Below are 17,229 nucleotides of genomic sequence, written 5' to 3'. Positions count from 1 at the left end.
ACAACAACTACAAGCGCACATTTTTAAAAAAACGGAACCTAGATGACGAAGCATCTACAACAGGCCCGGAGCGTAAAAAGTCTAAGTATCTCTCTCAAGTAAAATGCAACTATTGTGGAAAGTCTGGACATAAATATGCCGAATGTCGTGCTCGGCAGAGGACACCAATTCAAGGAAAGAGCCACCACGGAAGTTCAACGCAAGGATCAAAAGACCGGTCAACTGTCAAATGTTTCAAATGCGACGAGCTTGGGCACTTCGCATCCGCTTGTCCAAAAGGACGATCACGAGGAAACGACCGAGTATTTCGAGAAACGTGTGGACATCTGTACTGTAGCTCCACCATCGGGAACAATAAATACTTCAACCGGTGAGTCCGTTCCATTTTGTTTCGACTCTGGCGCTGAATGTTCCTTGGTTAAGGAAAGCGTCGCCGATAAATTTTGTGGTAAAAGGATTAATAACATTGTTAAATTAAACGGCATAAGTAATGATTCAATATGTAGTACTCAACAACTGTTATGTAATATAAATATTGATCAATGTTATATTGAGATTTTGTTACATGTTATTATGGACAAGTATTTGAAACATGACGTACTAATTGGTCGTGAAATTTTTAGCCAGGGCTTTGGCGTAACCATGGACGCTGTCAGATTTCAAATTTACACAACCAAAAGAGTAGAATCGATAGTAATTACCAATTATGAAGATGTCATAGAATCAAATAGTGAACTTGATAATCTTGATAAGGCAGCCTTGATAAATATTTTAAAATGTTATTCAGATTGGTTTATTGATGGAATACCAAAGACTAGGGTTACCACAGGGCAGTTGGAAATTAGATTAATAGATCAGCAAAAGACCGTACAACGGCGGCCATATAGGCTTAGTGAAGAAGAGAAAAACAACGTGCGGGGTAAAGTTGACGAATTACTAAAAGCCAAAATTATTCGGGCAAGTTGTTCACCTTTCGATAGTCCCATGATGCTAGTTAAAAAAAAAAATGGCACCGATCGACTGTGTGTGGACTATCGCATGCTTAACGAAAACACAGTGGCTGACAAGTACCCATTGCCCCTCATCTCAGACCAAATTGCTAGACTTCGTGGTGCTAAATATTTTTCGTGCATAGATATGGCAAGCGGCTTTTACCAAATTTCAGTTCATGAGGACTCAATCGAACGAACTGCATTTGTAACGCCAGAGGGTCAATACGAGTTCTTGACAATGCCGTTTGGTTTGAAGAACGCACCATCTGTGTTCCAGCGGGCTATAATGAAGGCCTTAGGAGCTTTAGCTTACACTTACGCAATTGTGTATATAGATGATGTTCTTATAATAGCAGAAAGCAAAGAAGATGCGCTAGTTAGATTGCAGACAGTATTCGAGACATTAAGTAAGGCTGGATTTTCATTTAATGTCACTAAGTGTTCCTTTCTCACCACAAGAATAGAGTATCTTGGATTTGAAGTAAGCAACGGTGAAGTCAGGCCAAATTCACGAAAAATTCAAGCCTTACCACCACCCCAAAATGTGTCACAGCTAAGACAATTCATTGGTTTAGCCACATATTTTCGGCAATTTGTGTTAAATTTCTCCCAAACACTTAAACCCCTGTATCTTCTCACCTCTAAGAAAAGCAATAACTTTGTTTGGTTACCAGTGCATGAACAGATACGAATAAAAATAATAACTATATTGACTCAGACGCCAGTTTTAATCATATTCGATCCGCAATACCTAATAGAGCTACATACTGACGCAAGTTGTATTGGGTATGGAGCGATCCTGTTACATAAAATTGACAATAAACCTCATGTGGTAGAGTATTAAATACCATTCGTACGAACTGGAGACGCTAGCAGTGGTAAATGCTATTAAACACTTCCGACAATATTTGCAGGGACGTAAATTTATAGTTTTTACCGACTGTAATTCAGTAAAGGCCAGCCGCACAAAACTAGATTTAACACCGAGGGTGCATAGATGGTGGGCGTTTTTACAGGCGTTTGATTTCGAAATAGAGTATAGAAAAGGCGACCGGATGGCGCATGTTGATTTTCTCTCTCGAAATCCAGTGCTTGAACAACATAAAAGCTCGAATAAGGTACCTGAATTACGAATCAATTTGACTGAGGTATCTGATAACTGGTTGGTTTCGGAACAACAGCGAGATTCCGAGATACAAGAAATAATTTCAAAGTTAAAAAGTAATGAGTTACCAAGAAATTTGGACAAAACATATGAATTGCGAAAGGGAATACTACATAGAAAAATACAACGAAATAGTAAGACCAAATGTTTGCCGGTAATACCAAGAGCTTTTCGATGGGCCGTCATAAATCACGTTCATGAAGCTATTATGCACCTGGGATGGGAAAAGACGCTGGACAAAGTCTATAGTTATTACTGGTTTGAAAATATGTCTAAATATGTGCGTAGGTTTGTAGAAAATTGTATCACATGTAAAGTGTCTAAGCCACCTGTGGGAAAAGTGCAGGCTGAGCTGCATCCTATTCCTAAAATAGAAATACCGTGGCATACGATACATATTGACATCACAGGCAAATTGAGTGGTAAAAATGATTTGAAGGAATACGTCATCGTCCTTATAGATGCCTTCACCAAGTTTGTTTACTTTTATCACACACTAAATATAGATTCCGAAAGCTGCATTAAGGCTGTTAAATCAGCCGTGTCCCTATTTGGCTTACCCACTCGAATTATAGCAGATCAAGGACGTAGTTTCGCAAGTAAAAGTTTTCGCGAATTTTGCTCCTCTCAAAAAATTAATCTACATTTAATTGCTACTGGTTCGAGTAGAGCAAACGGTCAGGTAGAACGGGTCATGAGTACCTTAAAAGGTATGCTGACTGGCAGGATGCGTTGGCCGAAGTGCAGCTAGCAATGAATTGCACGATTAATCGTGTGACTAAGTTTAGCCCATTAGAATTATTGGTTGGTAAGGAAGCTCGTCCTTTTGGCTTGTTGCCGCTAAACGAAGATAGCAATGATGAAGTAGACAAAGAAAATTTGAGAAAGGAGGCTAAAAAGAATATGGAAACTCAAGCAAAATACGACAAAAATAGGTTTGATAAAAATAAAGCTAAAATAGTACATTTCAAGGTGGGTGATCACGTTTTGCTTAAAAACGAAGAACGTCATCAAACTAAACTTGATCCTAAATTTAAAGGGCCATTTGAGATAATTGAAGTATTGGATGGAGATAGATATACGCTAAAATCTTTAACATGTAATCGAAAGTATAAGTATTCTCATGAATGTTTAAAAGCAATACCAAATAATCAGATACTCGATGAGTTGTGTAAAGATAGAGACAGCACAATGGAAGTTGCGTCTGTTGCCCAAAAGGGAAACTGAAGACCAGCACCATAGCAGAAGAGACTTGTTATGGCGGGGGTCGTATGTGTAAAAGGAACTACACAAATGATAAATTAAATAAGTGTAAAAGGAACTACACAAATGATAAATTAAATAAGTGTAAAAGGAACTGCACAAATTTGTTTGGTTTAAAAAGATTTAAAAAAAAAATGTGTTAAAGGAATTACACGAATGTTATGATTTATTAAATTTAGACTATGTTACGGAAATTTAATGAATCTAATTATGTTATGTTAAGAATGAAGTTGAAACTGATTTGAATTATGTAATAAATTGAATGAAAATAATTCTTTGAAATATCCAGAGAGTTTTTGAATCCTGAAGTATTGTCCCTTATGTGGTTGAGTTAAGACTTCACACGAGGACGTGTATTTTGTCAGGAAGGCCGTGTCGCATAATGAACGTATTTTGACCACTGTACGTGTCTGTCACATTAGGAACATAGTTTGACCACTGTGCTTGCAAGAAGCTGCTGCGCAATGAGTTTGGTATATTGTGAGATCCTTCTTAGAACCTGTCTACGACGTAGAATTTGGCTACAACGTAAAATATTACTGGCGCCTAAATACTGTACGAGTGAGTCGACGGCGTTGTCGCGCTGTCGCCGAGTGTAGTCCAGCTGGCGTGTGTAAAGAAGCATAGATCGATGTGTGGGCAGAAAATGCCAGTTATTTGCATTTAGACGATTGCGCACGCCGGTTGGAATTCGCTTCACTTGGAAAGTTTGTGCGTCAACATGGAAGACCAGTCACAAAAAAATATCAACTCTGCGACATATATATGTGTTCATTAAAAAAAAATGCGAACCTCGTTCCGACAAACTTACCCTCCTTTTAATCCTGCGCGATGATATCTCGACGCTCCGGATCCTGGGCTTTTGTAGATGTTACCATTGGTTTATATATATATATACGTGCAATATTGGATGGCGGTTCACAAAAACATAACAAAAAAATTACGATACACAAACAAAATTATACAATTGCTGTATAGATGTGTATGTATGTATGCATCGTATGGGAGTTCCACTGCGGCACACGTCGGTTCCAATGATCGGGCTGGGGCTGGTCGGTGCAGCTCCAATTTCTTGTTCAACGTATGTATTTGGGGGTTCTGTTACACTTGCATTCAGAAATGCATGCACTCGCAAACTGTTTGTAGTTGTTTTTTAAGATTCACTTTTTGTTTATAATTTTGGAATGCAATTTATTCGCATTTTATTATTTTTTATTGTCTTTTTGCTGTTCCACCTCACTGCTCGGCTTATGCTCCGATGTGGGTCGCCACTTTCTCCAGGGCATGATGTTGGTCGCGGCGTCTCTGAACAGAGCGCTTGTGGATCTTAACCATTTTAAGGATCATTAGAACTAGGAGTAGTCCAACGATGAGCTTCATGGTCTTGTTGACATCTTGAATATCGTCCTTATGGTCAACGATCTCTACGGTGTTAATCACATTGGCGGTGCTGCCGGCCACTTTGTAGTTCTTTTCGTCCTTCTGAATTTTGCAGGTTGACTTCCTTCGGAATGTGGTCGATCGCAGGACCGCTAATCAGGTCGTTCTCCTGGGTGAAGTTGATTCTAGGGAAACGGTCAAGACATCCTTCTGGACACCAGCCTTCTTCCAGTCGTGGTCTGTTTTGATGGGAGTTGTACTTCTAGACCACCGTCAGGGAGATCAGAACAATTTCTGTCTATCTTCTCTACTTGGCTGGAAACCAGCCTTCTTCTAGTCGTAGTCTGTTTTGATGGAAGTTGTACTTCTAGACCACTGTCAGGGAGATCAGAACAATTTCTGTCTATCTTCTCTATTTGGCTGGGGTCTAGCCCCCATATTGGATGAATTAACTAGCTGTTCCCACCTAGGGGACTGTTTCTCCATTTCCCCTATCTTAGGAGTCAACGGCCGGCTGGTGCACTTTGCCACCTTACTGGAGTACGGTTACGAGCAGGTCGATCGTGGTCGTTGTTCCGTTTTGCCCTTATTAATCTGAGTGTGGTTAGTCATTAGCGGCCCCTACCCTCAACTTAAGACAGTTGTTTTGCCGGGGTTAATCTTTGAATGGGGGAGGGCGTACGTAACAGGCATACGCATGGAATGACTTCGCAAAAGAAATCTTCGTACGGCCATTCTTCTATTTATTCATCTTCTTCTTTTTTTTTATTCTCTTAGGCGCCCATTTACGTGTGGCTTCGACCCACTACTTTAACCCAGTCTCAGATGAGCTAGTCGGGCTTATTACTTTATTATTTAATTATTGTACTTATTTATTGTGTTATTATTATTATTGTTTTAATAATGATATTTATTGCTGAAAAAGCTTTCCGGCCTCGCACGGAAACATACATACATACATATTTAAAGATATGGCTCATAATAAAATATATAATATAGCTCAAATGAAAAATAATATCTAAAAAAATGCAGAAGTGAGTAAAAGCTAAAATGTTGAGAATAAAATTGCTGAGTGTGCCATAACCATGGTTTTTGACCGGGGGCTACTCAGCTGAAAGGTGAAAAGTTTTCCCATTTTCCGAGGAAAAAAATATTAAAAGTATAAGAATTTTTTTTGTTCTGTTTTGTTTTTTTTATATTTTTTTTTTGTTTTTACTTATTTATTATATATTTATTTAAGTAATAGACATAGTTCTTAACTCAAGGTTTTCTTAGTGTAAGTATCAGCACTCTGGCGTTTCGTTTCGGGATCATATTAAAAACACCACGTTTCGTCACCAGTCACAATCTTGTAAAGGAAGTTTGGGTCTTTTTTTGCCTCTAATGATGTCCTTCGAATGTTGAATTCTGAGCAATTTTTGGAAATTAGTCAATTTGTGCGGAACAAACCATGCACACACCTTTTGTAAGCCCAAATGTTCGGTCAAAATGCGATAAATCGATGTTTTGGAGATGTTCAATTCTATTTCCATGAATTTCAATGATGATTTCGTCTGATTTTTTATGAATGGAATTTTCGGTAATCACGGATTTTGGTTGGCTCACATGTTCATCGTCATTTACGTCCTCACGACCACTTTGAAAACGTTGAAACCACTCGTGCACTCTGCTACGGGATAGGCAATCATCGCCATAAACTTGTTTCATCAATTGAAACGTTTCGGTAAAAGTTTTACCAATTTTAAAACAAAATTGAATGTTGGCTCTTTGTTCGAAGCTCATTTTCGCACCGATGACAAAAACATACTGACACTTAAAGCGCAATAACCTCACTTCCAATAGATGAAATGTCATGAAATTTTTACTGGAAGTCGATAAACGATAGCAAATTTTAACGCACCAGTTGACATATAGGTGGCGCCACTAGAGGACGCTAGATTAAAAAAGTCCTGTTTACTTTGGAACTCACCTTGTACAATTACAAGGCTGATACTCGCCGCTGAAAAATTAACATTTAATTATTATGTATAAAAAAGGTATAAAAAAGAAAAGTATATCTAAAAGATAATATATATGAAACAATTATTATATATGGATATTATATATCATTACATGAATTCCTAACAGATTAATTCTTTGTCTTAACTAGGAAAGTATTAACATTGCCCAAATATAAATTCTTATCTAGACGGGAGAGGACAATGACCGTTGGAACGGTAGAGATAATTATTGCCTTTTCGGTCTTATTACAGTGGGCAAGTGGTGAAAAATCTAGACGGAAGGTCTCAATATATAAGTACTCCAATTCATTCAGTGTTATTGGTAGGGTTGCTTTTAATAACAAGTATAGATCTCCTTCGTTAAATTGTGGATCAGTTTCTACAGTTTTTGCTAAAGCTTCTGAGGTAATCATGGTGCACGGATATATATATATATGTACTTATAAGAAAGGAACCGTGTTCCGACGAACTTACCCTCCTTTTAATCCTGGGCGATGAGATCTCGACGCTCCGGATCCTGGGCTTTGGGAGATTTTATAATTGGTTTATATATATATATATACGTGCAAGACTTGATGTCGGTTTACAAAAACAAAACACAAAAATTACGTTACACAAAAAAAAATAACACTATCGCTGTATAGATATGTATGTATGTATGCATCGAATGCGAGTTCCACTGCGGCGCACGTCAGTTCCAATGCTCGAGCTGGGGCTGGTCGGTGCAGCTCCAATTTCTTGTTCACGTATGTATTTGATGGTTCTGTTTACACTTGCATTCAGAAATGCATGTACTCGCCAATTTTTGGAAATTGTTTTTGATTTACTTTTTGTTAACTTAGAATGCAGTTTATTTGCCTTTTATTGGTTTTTATTGTCTTTTTGTTGTTTCACTTCACTGCAACTGCTCGGCTTATGCTCCGATGTGGGTCGCCACTTTCTCCAGGGCATGATGTTGGTCGCGGCGTCTCTGAACAGAGCGCTTGTAGATCCTAACACCCTTAAGGATCACTATAACCAGTAGTAGCTATGAGCTTAAGGGTCTTGTTGACATCTTGAATATCATCCCTGTGGTCAACGATCTCTACGTGGTTAATCACATTGGAGGTTTCGCCGCCCAACTTGGGGTCCTACACCTGGTTCACTAGTTCTTTTCGTCCTTCAGAATTTTTTTTTTTCAGGTTGACTTCCTCTAGAATGTGGTCTAGCGCAGGACCAGTAATCAGGACTTTCTCCTGAGTGAAGTTGATCGTAGGGAAACGGTCAAGACATCCTTCTGGACACCAGCCTTCTTCCAGTCGTTGTCTGTGTTGATTGTAGTTGTACTTCTAGACCACTGTCATGGAGAGATCAGAACAATTTCTGTCTGACTTCTCTATTTGGCTGGGGTCTTTTATACCGGACTAAAGCTTTCGCTAGCTCCCCCATGTTGGATGAGTTAACTGGGTGTTCCCACCTAGGCGTACTGTTTCTCTATTGAGAGTTCCCGTGAGTTGTCGAGTTGAATTTCTGTTTTGCCCTTATTAATCTGAGTGTGGTTAGTCATTAGCGGCCCCTACCCTCAACTTAAGACAGTTGTTTTGCCGGGGTTAATCTTTCTATGGGGGAGGGCGTACGTAACAGGCATACGCATGGAATGACTTCGCAAAAGAAATCTTCGTACGGCCATTCTTCTATTTATTCATCTTCTCCTTTTTTTTTCTCTTAGGCGCCCATTTACGTGTGGCTTCGACACTACTTTAACGCAGTCTCAGATGAGCTAGTCGGGCTTATTACTTTATTATTTAATTATTGTACTTATTTATTGTGTTATTATTTTTTTTTAGTAAAGATATTTATTGCTGAAAACGAAAAAGCTTTCCGGCCTCGCACGGAAACATGCATACATACATATTTATACCTGTAAACATAAGATATGGCTCAAAATAAAATATATAATATAGCTCAAATGAAAAATAATATCTAAAAAAATGCAGAAGTGAGTAAAAGCTAAAATGTTGAGAATAAAATTGCTGAGTGTGCCATAACCATGGTTTTTGACCGGGGGCTACTTAGCTGAAAGGTGAAAAGTTTTCCCATTTTCCGAGGAAAAAAATATTAAAAGTATAAGAATTTTTTTTGTTCTGTTTTGTTTTTTTTATATTTTTTTTTTGTTTTTACTTATTTATTATATATTTATTTAAGTAATAGACATAGTTCTTAACTCAAGGTTTTCTTAGTGTTAGTATTATATCTTACCGCGGCTTTTATAGCGGAATCAGGGTAGTTCCGATTACGTGTTCACCTCATCAGGTGATCGGGACCTTCTATTAACTCGTGCAATCCCACTGTTCTAAGTTTGTCGCCTTCTGGAGTCGTCGAATTACGTTCAGAGGTTCAGCCGACATACAGGTCTTTAGCATGAAATACGCCGACACTTTTCCCTACTGCATTGCCCAGCTCATATAGCGCCTTGCCCTTACGCTGGAGTACAACACAGCGAACTCGATTCGTGCCAAGCTTGGCATTATATCCGTCAGCTTTGTTACTCTGCTTGTAGTTTTTCCTATAGACAACTTGTCCTACGGAAAACTCTACGAGCTTGCTACGGGTGTTATATGCCTTTTCCGCGCGTTCATGAGTTCGGTTCAATCCTTGGGTCACCTTTTGTCGTTCCATCTTGTCTGGAACACTTAACTCCTGCCTGTATTCCCCCCAGCTTTCGTAGAATCGGGAAGGCTGTTCCATGGGCAACCATCCGCGTTCCGAACATTGCGTAATATGGTTCCATGCCTATCGACTCGTGTAGGCCATTCCTAAGGGCACACTCTATTCGACTTTGTTGGGTATCCCGATTTCGCTGATCGGTGGCAATTGTCGCTCGCAAAATTTGGAGTACCGATCGGTTTACCCTATCCTCCGCATTCGCTTGTGGGGAGTAAAGTCCAGTCTTTACGTGTCGAATACCGTAGCGGGTCATTAGCTCGCCAAAAATTTGAGACACAAACTGCTTGCCGTTGTCCGAGTGTATGAACTCGGGGACCCCATATTGATGGAAAATTTTGGTCTCCAGGAATTTGATGACTTCTGCAGCTACTGCATGTCTCATCGGCTGCAGCCAGACAAACTTGGAGAAATGGTCTAGGCATACAAAATCACCGAATTCCAAGCTTTGGTCCTCGGGCATGGACCCATAAAGTCGGTGAACAACCTTTGGCCAGCCCGCTCCGTAACCCGTTGTTCTCCCATGGGTGGTCGGTCATTTTTGTTGGCGGTCTTGGTGATCCTACAGACCTCGCATTCCTTCACTACTTTTTGGACATTTACAGACATCTTTGGCCAAAAGTAAAACTGTCTTAATTTGGCTAGTGATTTGTGCAACCCCCCATGCCCTGCGGTTATGGCATGATGTGCTCTCTAGACTAAATTGGGTCGCAGCTCGGCAGGAACCCAGAGCTTCCATGCTCGAGCTTCATTCACGGCGTCGTTTAGGCAGAATCCCATCCATTTATATACATAGCCTTCTGATGTTTGAAGGTCTGGACTTTTACCTAAATTTTCGTCCACCGCCTGCACTAGGTTGACATAATCCGATGACTGGAACGCTGTCGAATCGAGGTTGATGTGTATGTCCAGTTCTTCCGCACCAGCCTTCTGTAGCTCGTCCATATGAACTCGTGAGAGAGCATCTGGGACTACATTTAGTGACCCTTTCCTGTGTTCTATGATAAATTCAAACGCATGTAGCTTTAGACTCCATCGCGCAAGCCTGCCTGATAAGTCTTTCTGACCCATCAGTCATTTTAGAATAGCGGGGTCAGTGATCACTTTGAAGGGCATCCCATCTACGTAGGCACGGAATTTGGTAATGCTGAGGATAGCGGCATAGCATTCCAACTCGGTTATGCTGTAGTTCCGCTGTGCTTTTTTCAATTTGGCTGACATATATTATTGTCTTTTTCTGTGTCACTTTGCTGCAACTGCTTTGCTTATGCTCCGAAGTGAGTCATTCCTTTCTCCAGGGCATGATGTTGGTCGCGCCGTCTCTGAACAGAGCGCTTGTACATCTTAACCACCTAAAGGATCACTAGAACTAGGAGTATTCCAACGATGAGTTGGACTAGTGAAACGGTCAAGACATCCTTCTGGACACCAGCCTTCTTCCAGTCGTGGTCTGTGTTGATGGGAGTTGTACTTCTAGACCACTGTCAGGTAGATCAAAACAATTTCTGTCTGTTTTCTCTATTTGGCTGGGGTCTTTTTTACCAGACTAGAGCTTTCGCTAGCCCCCATATTGGATGAATTAACTAGGTGTTCCCACCTAGGGGACTGTTTCTCCATTTCCCCTATCTTAGGAGTCAACGGCCGGCTGGTGCACTTTGCCACCTTACTGGAGTACGGTTACGAGCAGGTCGAACGTGGTCGTTGTTCTGGCCACGCGACACCCGTGAGTTGTCGAATTGAATTTCTGTTTTGCCCTTATTAATCTGAGTGTGGTTAGTCATTAGCGGCCCCTACCCTCAACTTAAGACAGTTTTTTTGCCGGGGTTAATCTTTGTATGGGGGAGGGCGTACGTAACAGGCTCGAAGTGATCGATGCGGCTACGCATGGAATGACTTCGCAAAAAAATCTTCGTACGGACATTTCTTTAGATCTCATTCTTCTCCTCTTTTTTTCTTAGGCGCCCATTAAAAGTTTTCCCATTTCCCAAAAAAGATAAAAGTATAAGAATTTTTTTTTTGTGGTTTGGTTTTTTTTATTTTTTTATATTTTTTTATTTAACAGTTGATATTAAATATAATGATTTACAATACTAAATTTTCACGATGACTGCAATTTCTTGCCTCGCTTGGATTCCAAATTGAGGGCTTCGTAGGTAAAGCCGTCGGACCGCGCGGTTCATGCGCCTGCTCATTTTCCACGTTTCCCGTTGTATCCGATGCGTGTTTGGCTTCCCGCCGCTCGGCAGCCTCTAAGTTGTCCTCCTCATGCCTCTGAAATTGGGGAAGCATACTTAATCTCCCCTTCGGCGGTCCTAGGTGTAGATTCTCCCCACCGGCGGCTCCTTCCATTTCAGTTTATTGATCCAGATTGTTAACCTCAGACAGGGTATCTACCTGTCCTGGCTGATTCTGTGCGAGCTCCCACGGCTCTCTTTCAGGTGAATTTCCTAGCCTTGGCGCGCTTGCACTGCGGGGTTGGTGATTCTCACCGCGCGTTGTTGCTGGGTTGAAATAGGACCTTCTTATTGGCCCCCTTCATTTATATGATTGGGCCTTCTAAAGGCCACCGCTTTCTTTGAAAAATTGCCACAATGTGGCAATTGTCTTCACTTTTTTTGTGCGTTTCGTATAATAGGATCACGTGATTCCTTTCAAAACACCCGGTCACCAACGTAAACGCTGAATAAGTCGACAATAAAAATGTTTATATACTGGGGGTGCTTCTCTCTGCTTCTCAAATTTCTCTTCGGTCAAGAACCGTCCGATATTTAAACCCCTAAAATAAAACACAACAAATATCCCTAACTAGGAGTGTTAGCCGCTTCTACAAAACGGGGTTCCGCTAAGCTAACATGCCCTTACTTTCCCTTTCCAGTCAGCTCAGATGTTTTAAACGGAAACTGGCTGTGTTTAGATAGGGAATCTGTCAAAAAACCTCCTCCCGCCAGTCGTCGGAAAACCGGTTGTTTGACCGATCATTCTCGGGCTCCACAACCGTTTCCTATTTCTCTGGACTCGAACCAAGCAAACGAGCTGACAAACTAGCCTAGTACGTCGTAGGGCGTCGGCCAGGGAAACTGAAAATCGTCCACCGCCCAAATATGTCAAGGGACATCGCCAAGACTCGAACCAATCAAACGACCTGACAAATGCCTAGCACGTCGTGGGGCGTCGGCTTTGCGTTTCCTGTCAGTTCCCCCACCTCCATGCAATGTTTGCGCTTCTGCTCTTTCTGGACTCGAACCTACCAAACAACCTGGCAAATGTCTAGTACGTCGTGGGGCGTCGGCCAGAAAGCACCTACAAATTGTGTTAACTTCAATCCTTGGGTCACCTTTTGTCGTTCCATCTTGTCTGGAACACTTAACTCCTGCCTGTATTCCCCCCAGCTTTCGTAGAATCGGGAAGGCTGTTCCATGGGCAACCATCCGCGTTCCGAACATTGCGTAATATGGTTCCATGCCTATCGACTCGTGTAGGCCATTCCTAAGGGCACACTCTATTCGACTTTGTTGGGTATCCCGATTTCGCTGATCTTGCCACTTTGTCGCTCGCAAAATTTGGAGTACCGATCGGTTTACCCTCTCCTCCGCATTCGCTTGTGGGGAGTAAAGTCGAGTCCTTACGTGTCGAAAACCGTAGCGGGTCATTAGCTCGCCAAAAATTTGAGACACAAACTGCTTGCCGTTGTCCGAGTGTATGAACTCGGGGACCCCATATTGATGGAAAATTTTGGTCTCCAGGAATTTGATGACTTCTGCAGCTACTGCATGTCTCATCGGCTGCAGCCAGACAAACTTGGAGAAATGGTCTAGGCATACAAAATCACCGAATTCCAAGCTTTGGTCCTAGGGTATGGACCCATAAAGTCGGTGAACAACCTTTGGCCAGCCCGCTCCGTAACCCGCTGTTCTCCCATGGGTGGTCGGTCATTTTTGTTGGCGGTCTTGGTGATCTTACAGACCTCGCATTCCTTCACTACTTTTTGGACATTTACAGCCATCCCTGGCCAAAAGTAAAACTGTCTTAATTTGGCTAGTGATTTGTGCAACCCCCCATGCCCTGCGGTTATGGCATGATGTGCTCTCTAGACTAAATTGGGTCGCAGCTCGGCGGGAACCCAGAGCTTCCATGCTCGAGCTTCATTCACGGCGTCGTTTAGGCAGAATCCCATCCATTTATATACATAGCCTTCTGATGTTTGAAGGTCTGGACTTTTACCTAAATTTTCGTCCACCGCCTGCACTAGGTTGACATAATCCGATGACTGGAACGCTGTCGAATCGAGGTTGATGTGTATGTCCAGTTCTTCCGCACCAGCCTTCTGTAGCTCGTCCATATGAACTCGTGAGAGAGCATCTGGGACTACATTTAGTGACCCTTTCCTGTGTTCTATGATAAATTCAAACGCATGTAGCTTCAGACTCCATCGCGCAAGCCTGCCTGATAAGTCTTTCTGACCCATCAGTCATTTTAGAATAGCGGGGTCAGTGATCACTTTGAAGGGCATCCCATCTACGTAGGCACGGAATTTGGTAATGCTGAGGATAGCGGCATAGCATTCCAACTCGGTTATGCTGTAGTTCCGCTGTGCTTTTTTCAATTTGGCTGACATATATTATTGTCTTTTTCTGTGTCACTTTGCTGCAACTGCTTTGCTTATGCTCCGAAGTGAGTCATTCCTTTCTCCAGGGCATGATGTTGGTCGCGCCGTCTCTGAACAGAGCGCTTGTACATCTTAACCACCTAAAGGATCACTAGAACTAGTAGTATTCCAACGATGAGTTGGACTAGTGAAACGGTCAAGACATCCTTCTGGACACCAGCCTTCTTCCAGTCGTGGTCTGTGTTGATGGGAGTTGTACTTCTAGACCACTGTCAGGTAGATCAAAACAATTTCTGTCTGTTTTCTCTATTTGGCTGGGGTCTTTTTTACCAGACTAGAGCTTTCGCTAGCCCCCATATTGGATGAATTAACTAGGTGTTCCCACCTAGGGGACTGTTTCTCCATTTCCCCTATCTTAGGAGTCAACGGCCGGCTGGTGCACTTTGCCACCTTACTGGAGTACGGTTACGAGCAGGTCGAACGTGGTCGTTGTTCTGGCCACGCGACACCCGTGAGTTGTCGAATTGAATTTCTGTTTTGCCCTTATTAATCTGAGTGTGGTTAGTCATTAGCGGCCCCTACCCTCAACTTAAGACAGTTTTTTTGCCGGGGTTAATCTTTGTATGGGGGAGGGCGTACGTAACAGGCTCGAAGTGATCGATGCGGCTACGCATGGAATGACTTCGCAAAAAAATCTTCGTACGGACATTTCTTTAGATCTCATTCTTCTCCTCTTTTTTTCTTAGGCGCCCATTAAAAGTTTTCCCATTTCCCAAAAAAGATAAAAGTATAAGAATTTTTTTTTTGTGGTTTGGTTTTTTTTATTTTTTTATATTTTTTTATTTAACAGTTGATATTAAATATAATGATTTACAATACTAAATTTTCACGATGACTGCAATTTCTTGCCTCGCTTGGATTCCAAATTGAGGGCTTCGTAGGTAAAGCCGTCGGACCGCGCGGTTCATGCGCCTGCTCATTTTCCACGTTTCCCGTTGTATCCGGGCGATGCGTGTTTGGCTTCCCGCCGCTCGACAGCCTCTAAGTTGTCCTCCTCATGCCTCTGAAATTGGGGAAGCATACTTAATCTCCCCTTCGGCGGTCCTAGGTGTAGATTCTCCCCACCGGCGGCTCCTTCCATTTCAGTTTATTGATCCAGATTGTTAACCTCAGACAGGGTATCTACCTGTCCTGGCTGATTCTGTGCGAGCTCCCACGGCTCTCTTTCAGGTGAATTTCCTAGCCTTGGCGCGCTTGCACTGCGGGGTTGGTGATTCTCACCGCGCGTTGTTGCTGGGTTGAAATAGGACCTTCTTATTGGCCCCCTTCATTTATATGATTGGGCCTTCTAAAGGCCACCGCTTTCTTTGAAAAATTGCCACAATGTGGCAATTGTCTTCACTTTTTTTGTGCGTTTCGTATAATAGGATCACGTGATTCCTTTCAAAACACCCGGTCACTAACGTAAACGCTGAATAAGTCGACAATAAAAATGTTTATATACTGGGGGTGCTTCTCTCTGCTTCTCAAATTTCTCTTCGGTCAAGAACCGTCCGATATTTAAACCCCAAAAATAAAACACAACAAATATCCCTAACTAGGAGTGTTAGCCGCTTCTACAAAACGGGGTTCCGCTAAGCTAACATGCCCTTACTTTCCCTTTCCAGTCAGCTCAGATGTTTTAAACGGAAACTGGCTGTGTTTAGATAGGGAATCTGTCAAAAAACCTCCTCCCGCCAGTCGTCGGAAAACCGGTTGTTTGACCGATCATTCTCGGGCTCCACAACCGTTTCCTATTTCTCTGGACTCGAACCAAGCAAACGAGCTGACAAACTAGCCTAGTACGTCGTAGGGCGTCGGCCAGGGAAACTGAAAATCGTCCACCGCCCAAATATGTCAAGGGACATCGCCAAGACTCGAACCAATCAAACGACCTGACAAATGCCTAGCACGTCGTGGGGCGTCGGCTTTGCGTTTCCTGTCAGTTCCCCCACCTCCATGCAATGTTTGCGCTTCTGCTCTTTCTGGACTCGAACCTACCAAACAACCTGGCAAATGTCTAGTACGTCGTGGGGCGTCGGCCAGAAAGCACCTACAAATTGTGTTAACTTCAATCCTTGGGTCACCTTTTGTCGTTCCATCTTGTCTGGAACACTTAACTCCTGCCTGTATTCCCCCCAGCTTTCGTAGAATCGGGAAGGCTGTTCCATGGGCAACCATCCGCGTTCCGAACATTGCGTAATATGGTTCCATGCCTATCGACTCGTGTAGGCCATTCCTAAGGGCACACTCTATTCGACTTTGTTGGGTATCCCGATTTCGCTGATCTTGCCACTTTGTCGCTCGCAAAATTTGGAGTACCGATCGGTTTACCCTCTCCTCCGCATTCGCTTGTGGGGAGTAAAGTCGAGTCCTTACGTGTCGAAAACCGTAGCGGGTCATTAGCTCGCCAAAAATTTGAGACACAAACTGCTTGCCGTTGTCCGAGTGTATGAACTCGGGGACCCCATATTGATGGAAAATTTTGGTCTCCAGGAATTTGATGACTTCTGCAGCTACTGCATGTCTCATCGGCTGCAGCCAGACAAACTTGGAGAAATGGTCTAGGCATACAAAATCACCGAATTCCAAGCTTTGGTCCTAGGGTATGGACCCATAAAGTCGGTGAACAACCTTTGGCCAGCCCGCTCCGTAACCCGCTGTTCTCCCATGGGTGGTCGGTCATTTTTGTTGGCGGTCTTGGTGATCTTACAGACCTCGCATTCCTTCACTACTTTTTGGACATTTACAGCCATCCCTGGCCAAAAGTAAAACTGTCTTAATTTGGCTAGTGATTTGTGCAACCCCCCATGCCCTGCGGTTATGGCATGATGTGCTCTCTAGACTAAATTGGGTCGCAGCTCGGCGGGAACCCAGAGCTTCCATGCTCGAGCTTCATTCACGGCGTCGTTTAGGCAGAATCCCATCCATTTATATACATAGCCTTCTGATGTTTGAAGGTCTGGACTTTTACCTAAATTTTCGTCCACCGCCTGCACTAGGTTGACATAATCCGATGACTGGAACGCTGTCGAATCGAGGTTGATGTGTATGTCCAGTTCTTCCGCACCAGCCTTCTGT

The 17,229-nt window shown here is 42.6% G+C and overlaps 2 protein-coding genes across 2 annotated transcripts; both read right to left on the bottom strand.

The window, feature by feature from the left end:
* Positions 1-11,585: 11,585 nt before the first annotated feature.
* LOC139355066 (uncharacterized) lies at positions 11,586-13,506 on the bottom strand. Its single transcript, XM_070999373.1, has 3 exons — positions 13,408-13,506; positions 13,085-13,351; positions 11,586-11,774 (listed from the first exon to the last, which is right to left on the bottom strand). Exons 1-3 carry the CDS (start codon positions 13,504-13,506, stop codon positions 11,586-11,588), a joined length of 555 nt encoding a protein of 184 aa, XP_070855474.1.
* Positions 13,507-14,162: 656 nt separating this feature from the next.
* Positions 14,163-16,904, bottom strand: LOC139355065 (uncharacterized). Its single transcript, XM_070999372.1, has 3 exons — positions 16,806-16,904; positions 16,483-16,749; positions 14,163-14,249 (listed from the first exon to the last, which is right to left on the bottom strand). The coding sequence occupies exons 1-3, from the start codon at positions 16,902-16,904 to the stop codon at positions 14,163-14,165; spliced, it is 453 nt and encodes a 150-aa protein (XP_070855473.1).
* Between the last annotated feature and the right edge of the window lie 325 nt (positions 16,905-17,229).

This window comes from Drosophila suzukii, unplaced genomic scaffold (genome assembly GCF_043229965.1).
Source record: "Drosophila suzukii unplaced genomic scaffold, CBGP_Dsuzu_IsoJpt1.0 scf_7, whole genome shotgun sequence".
Classification (NCBI taxonomy): domain Eukaryota; kingdom Metazoa; phylum Arthropoda; class Insecta; order Diptera; family Drosophilidae; genus Drosophila; species Drosophila suzukii.
Note: the sequence above shows the minus strand (reverse complement) of the source record. Positions and strands in the feature narration are given on the sequence as shown.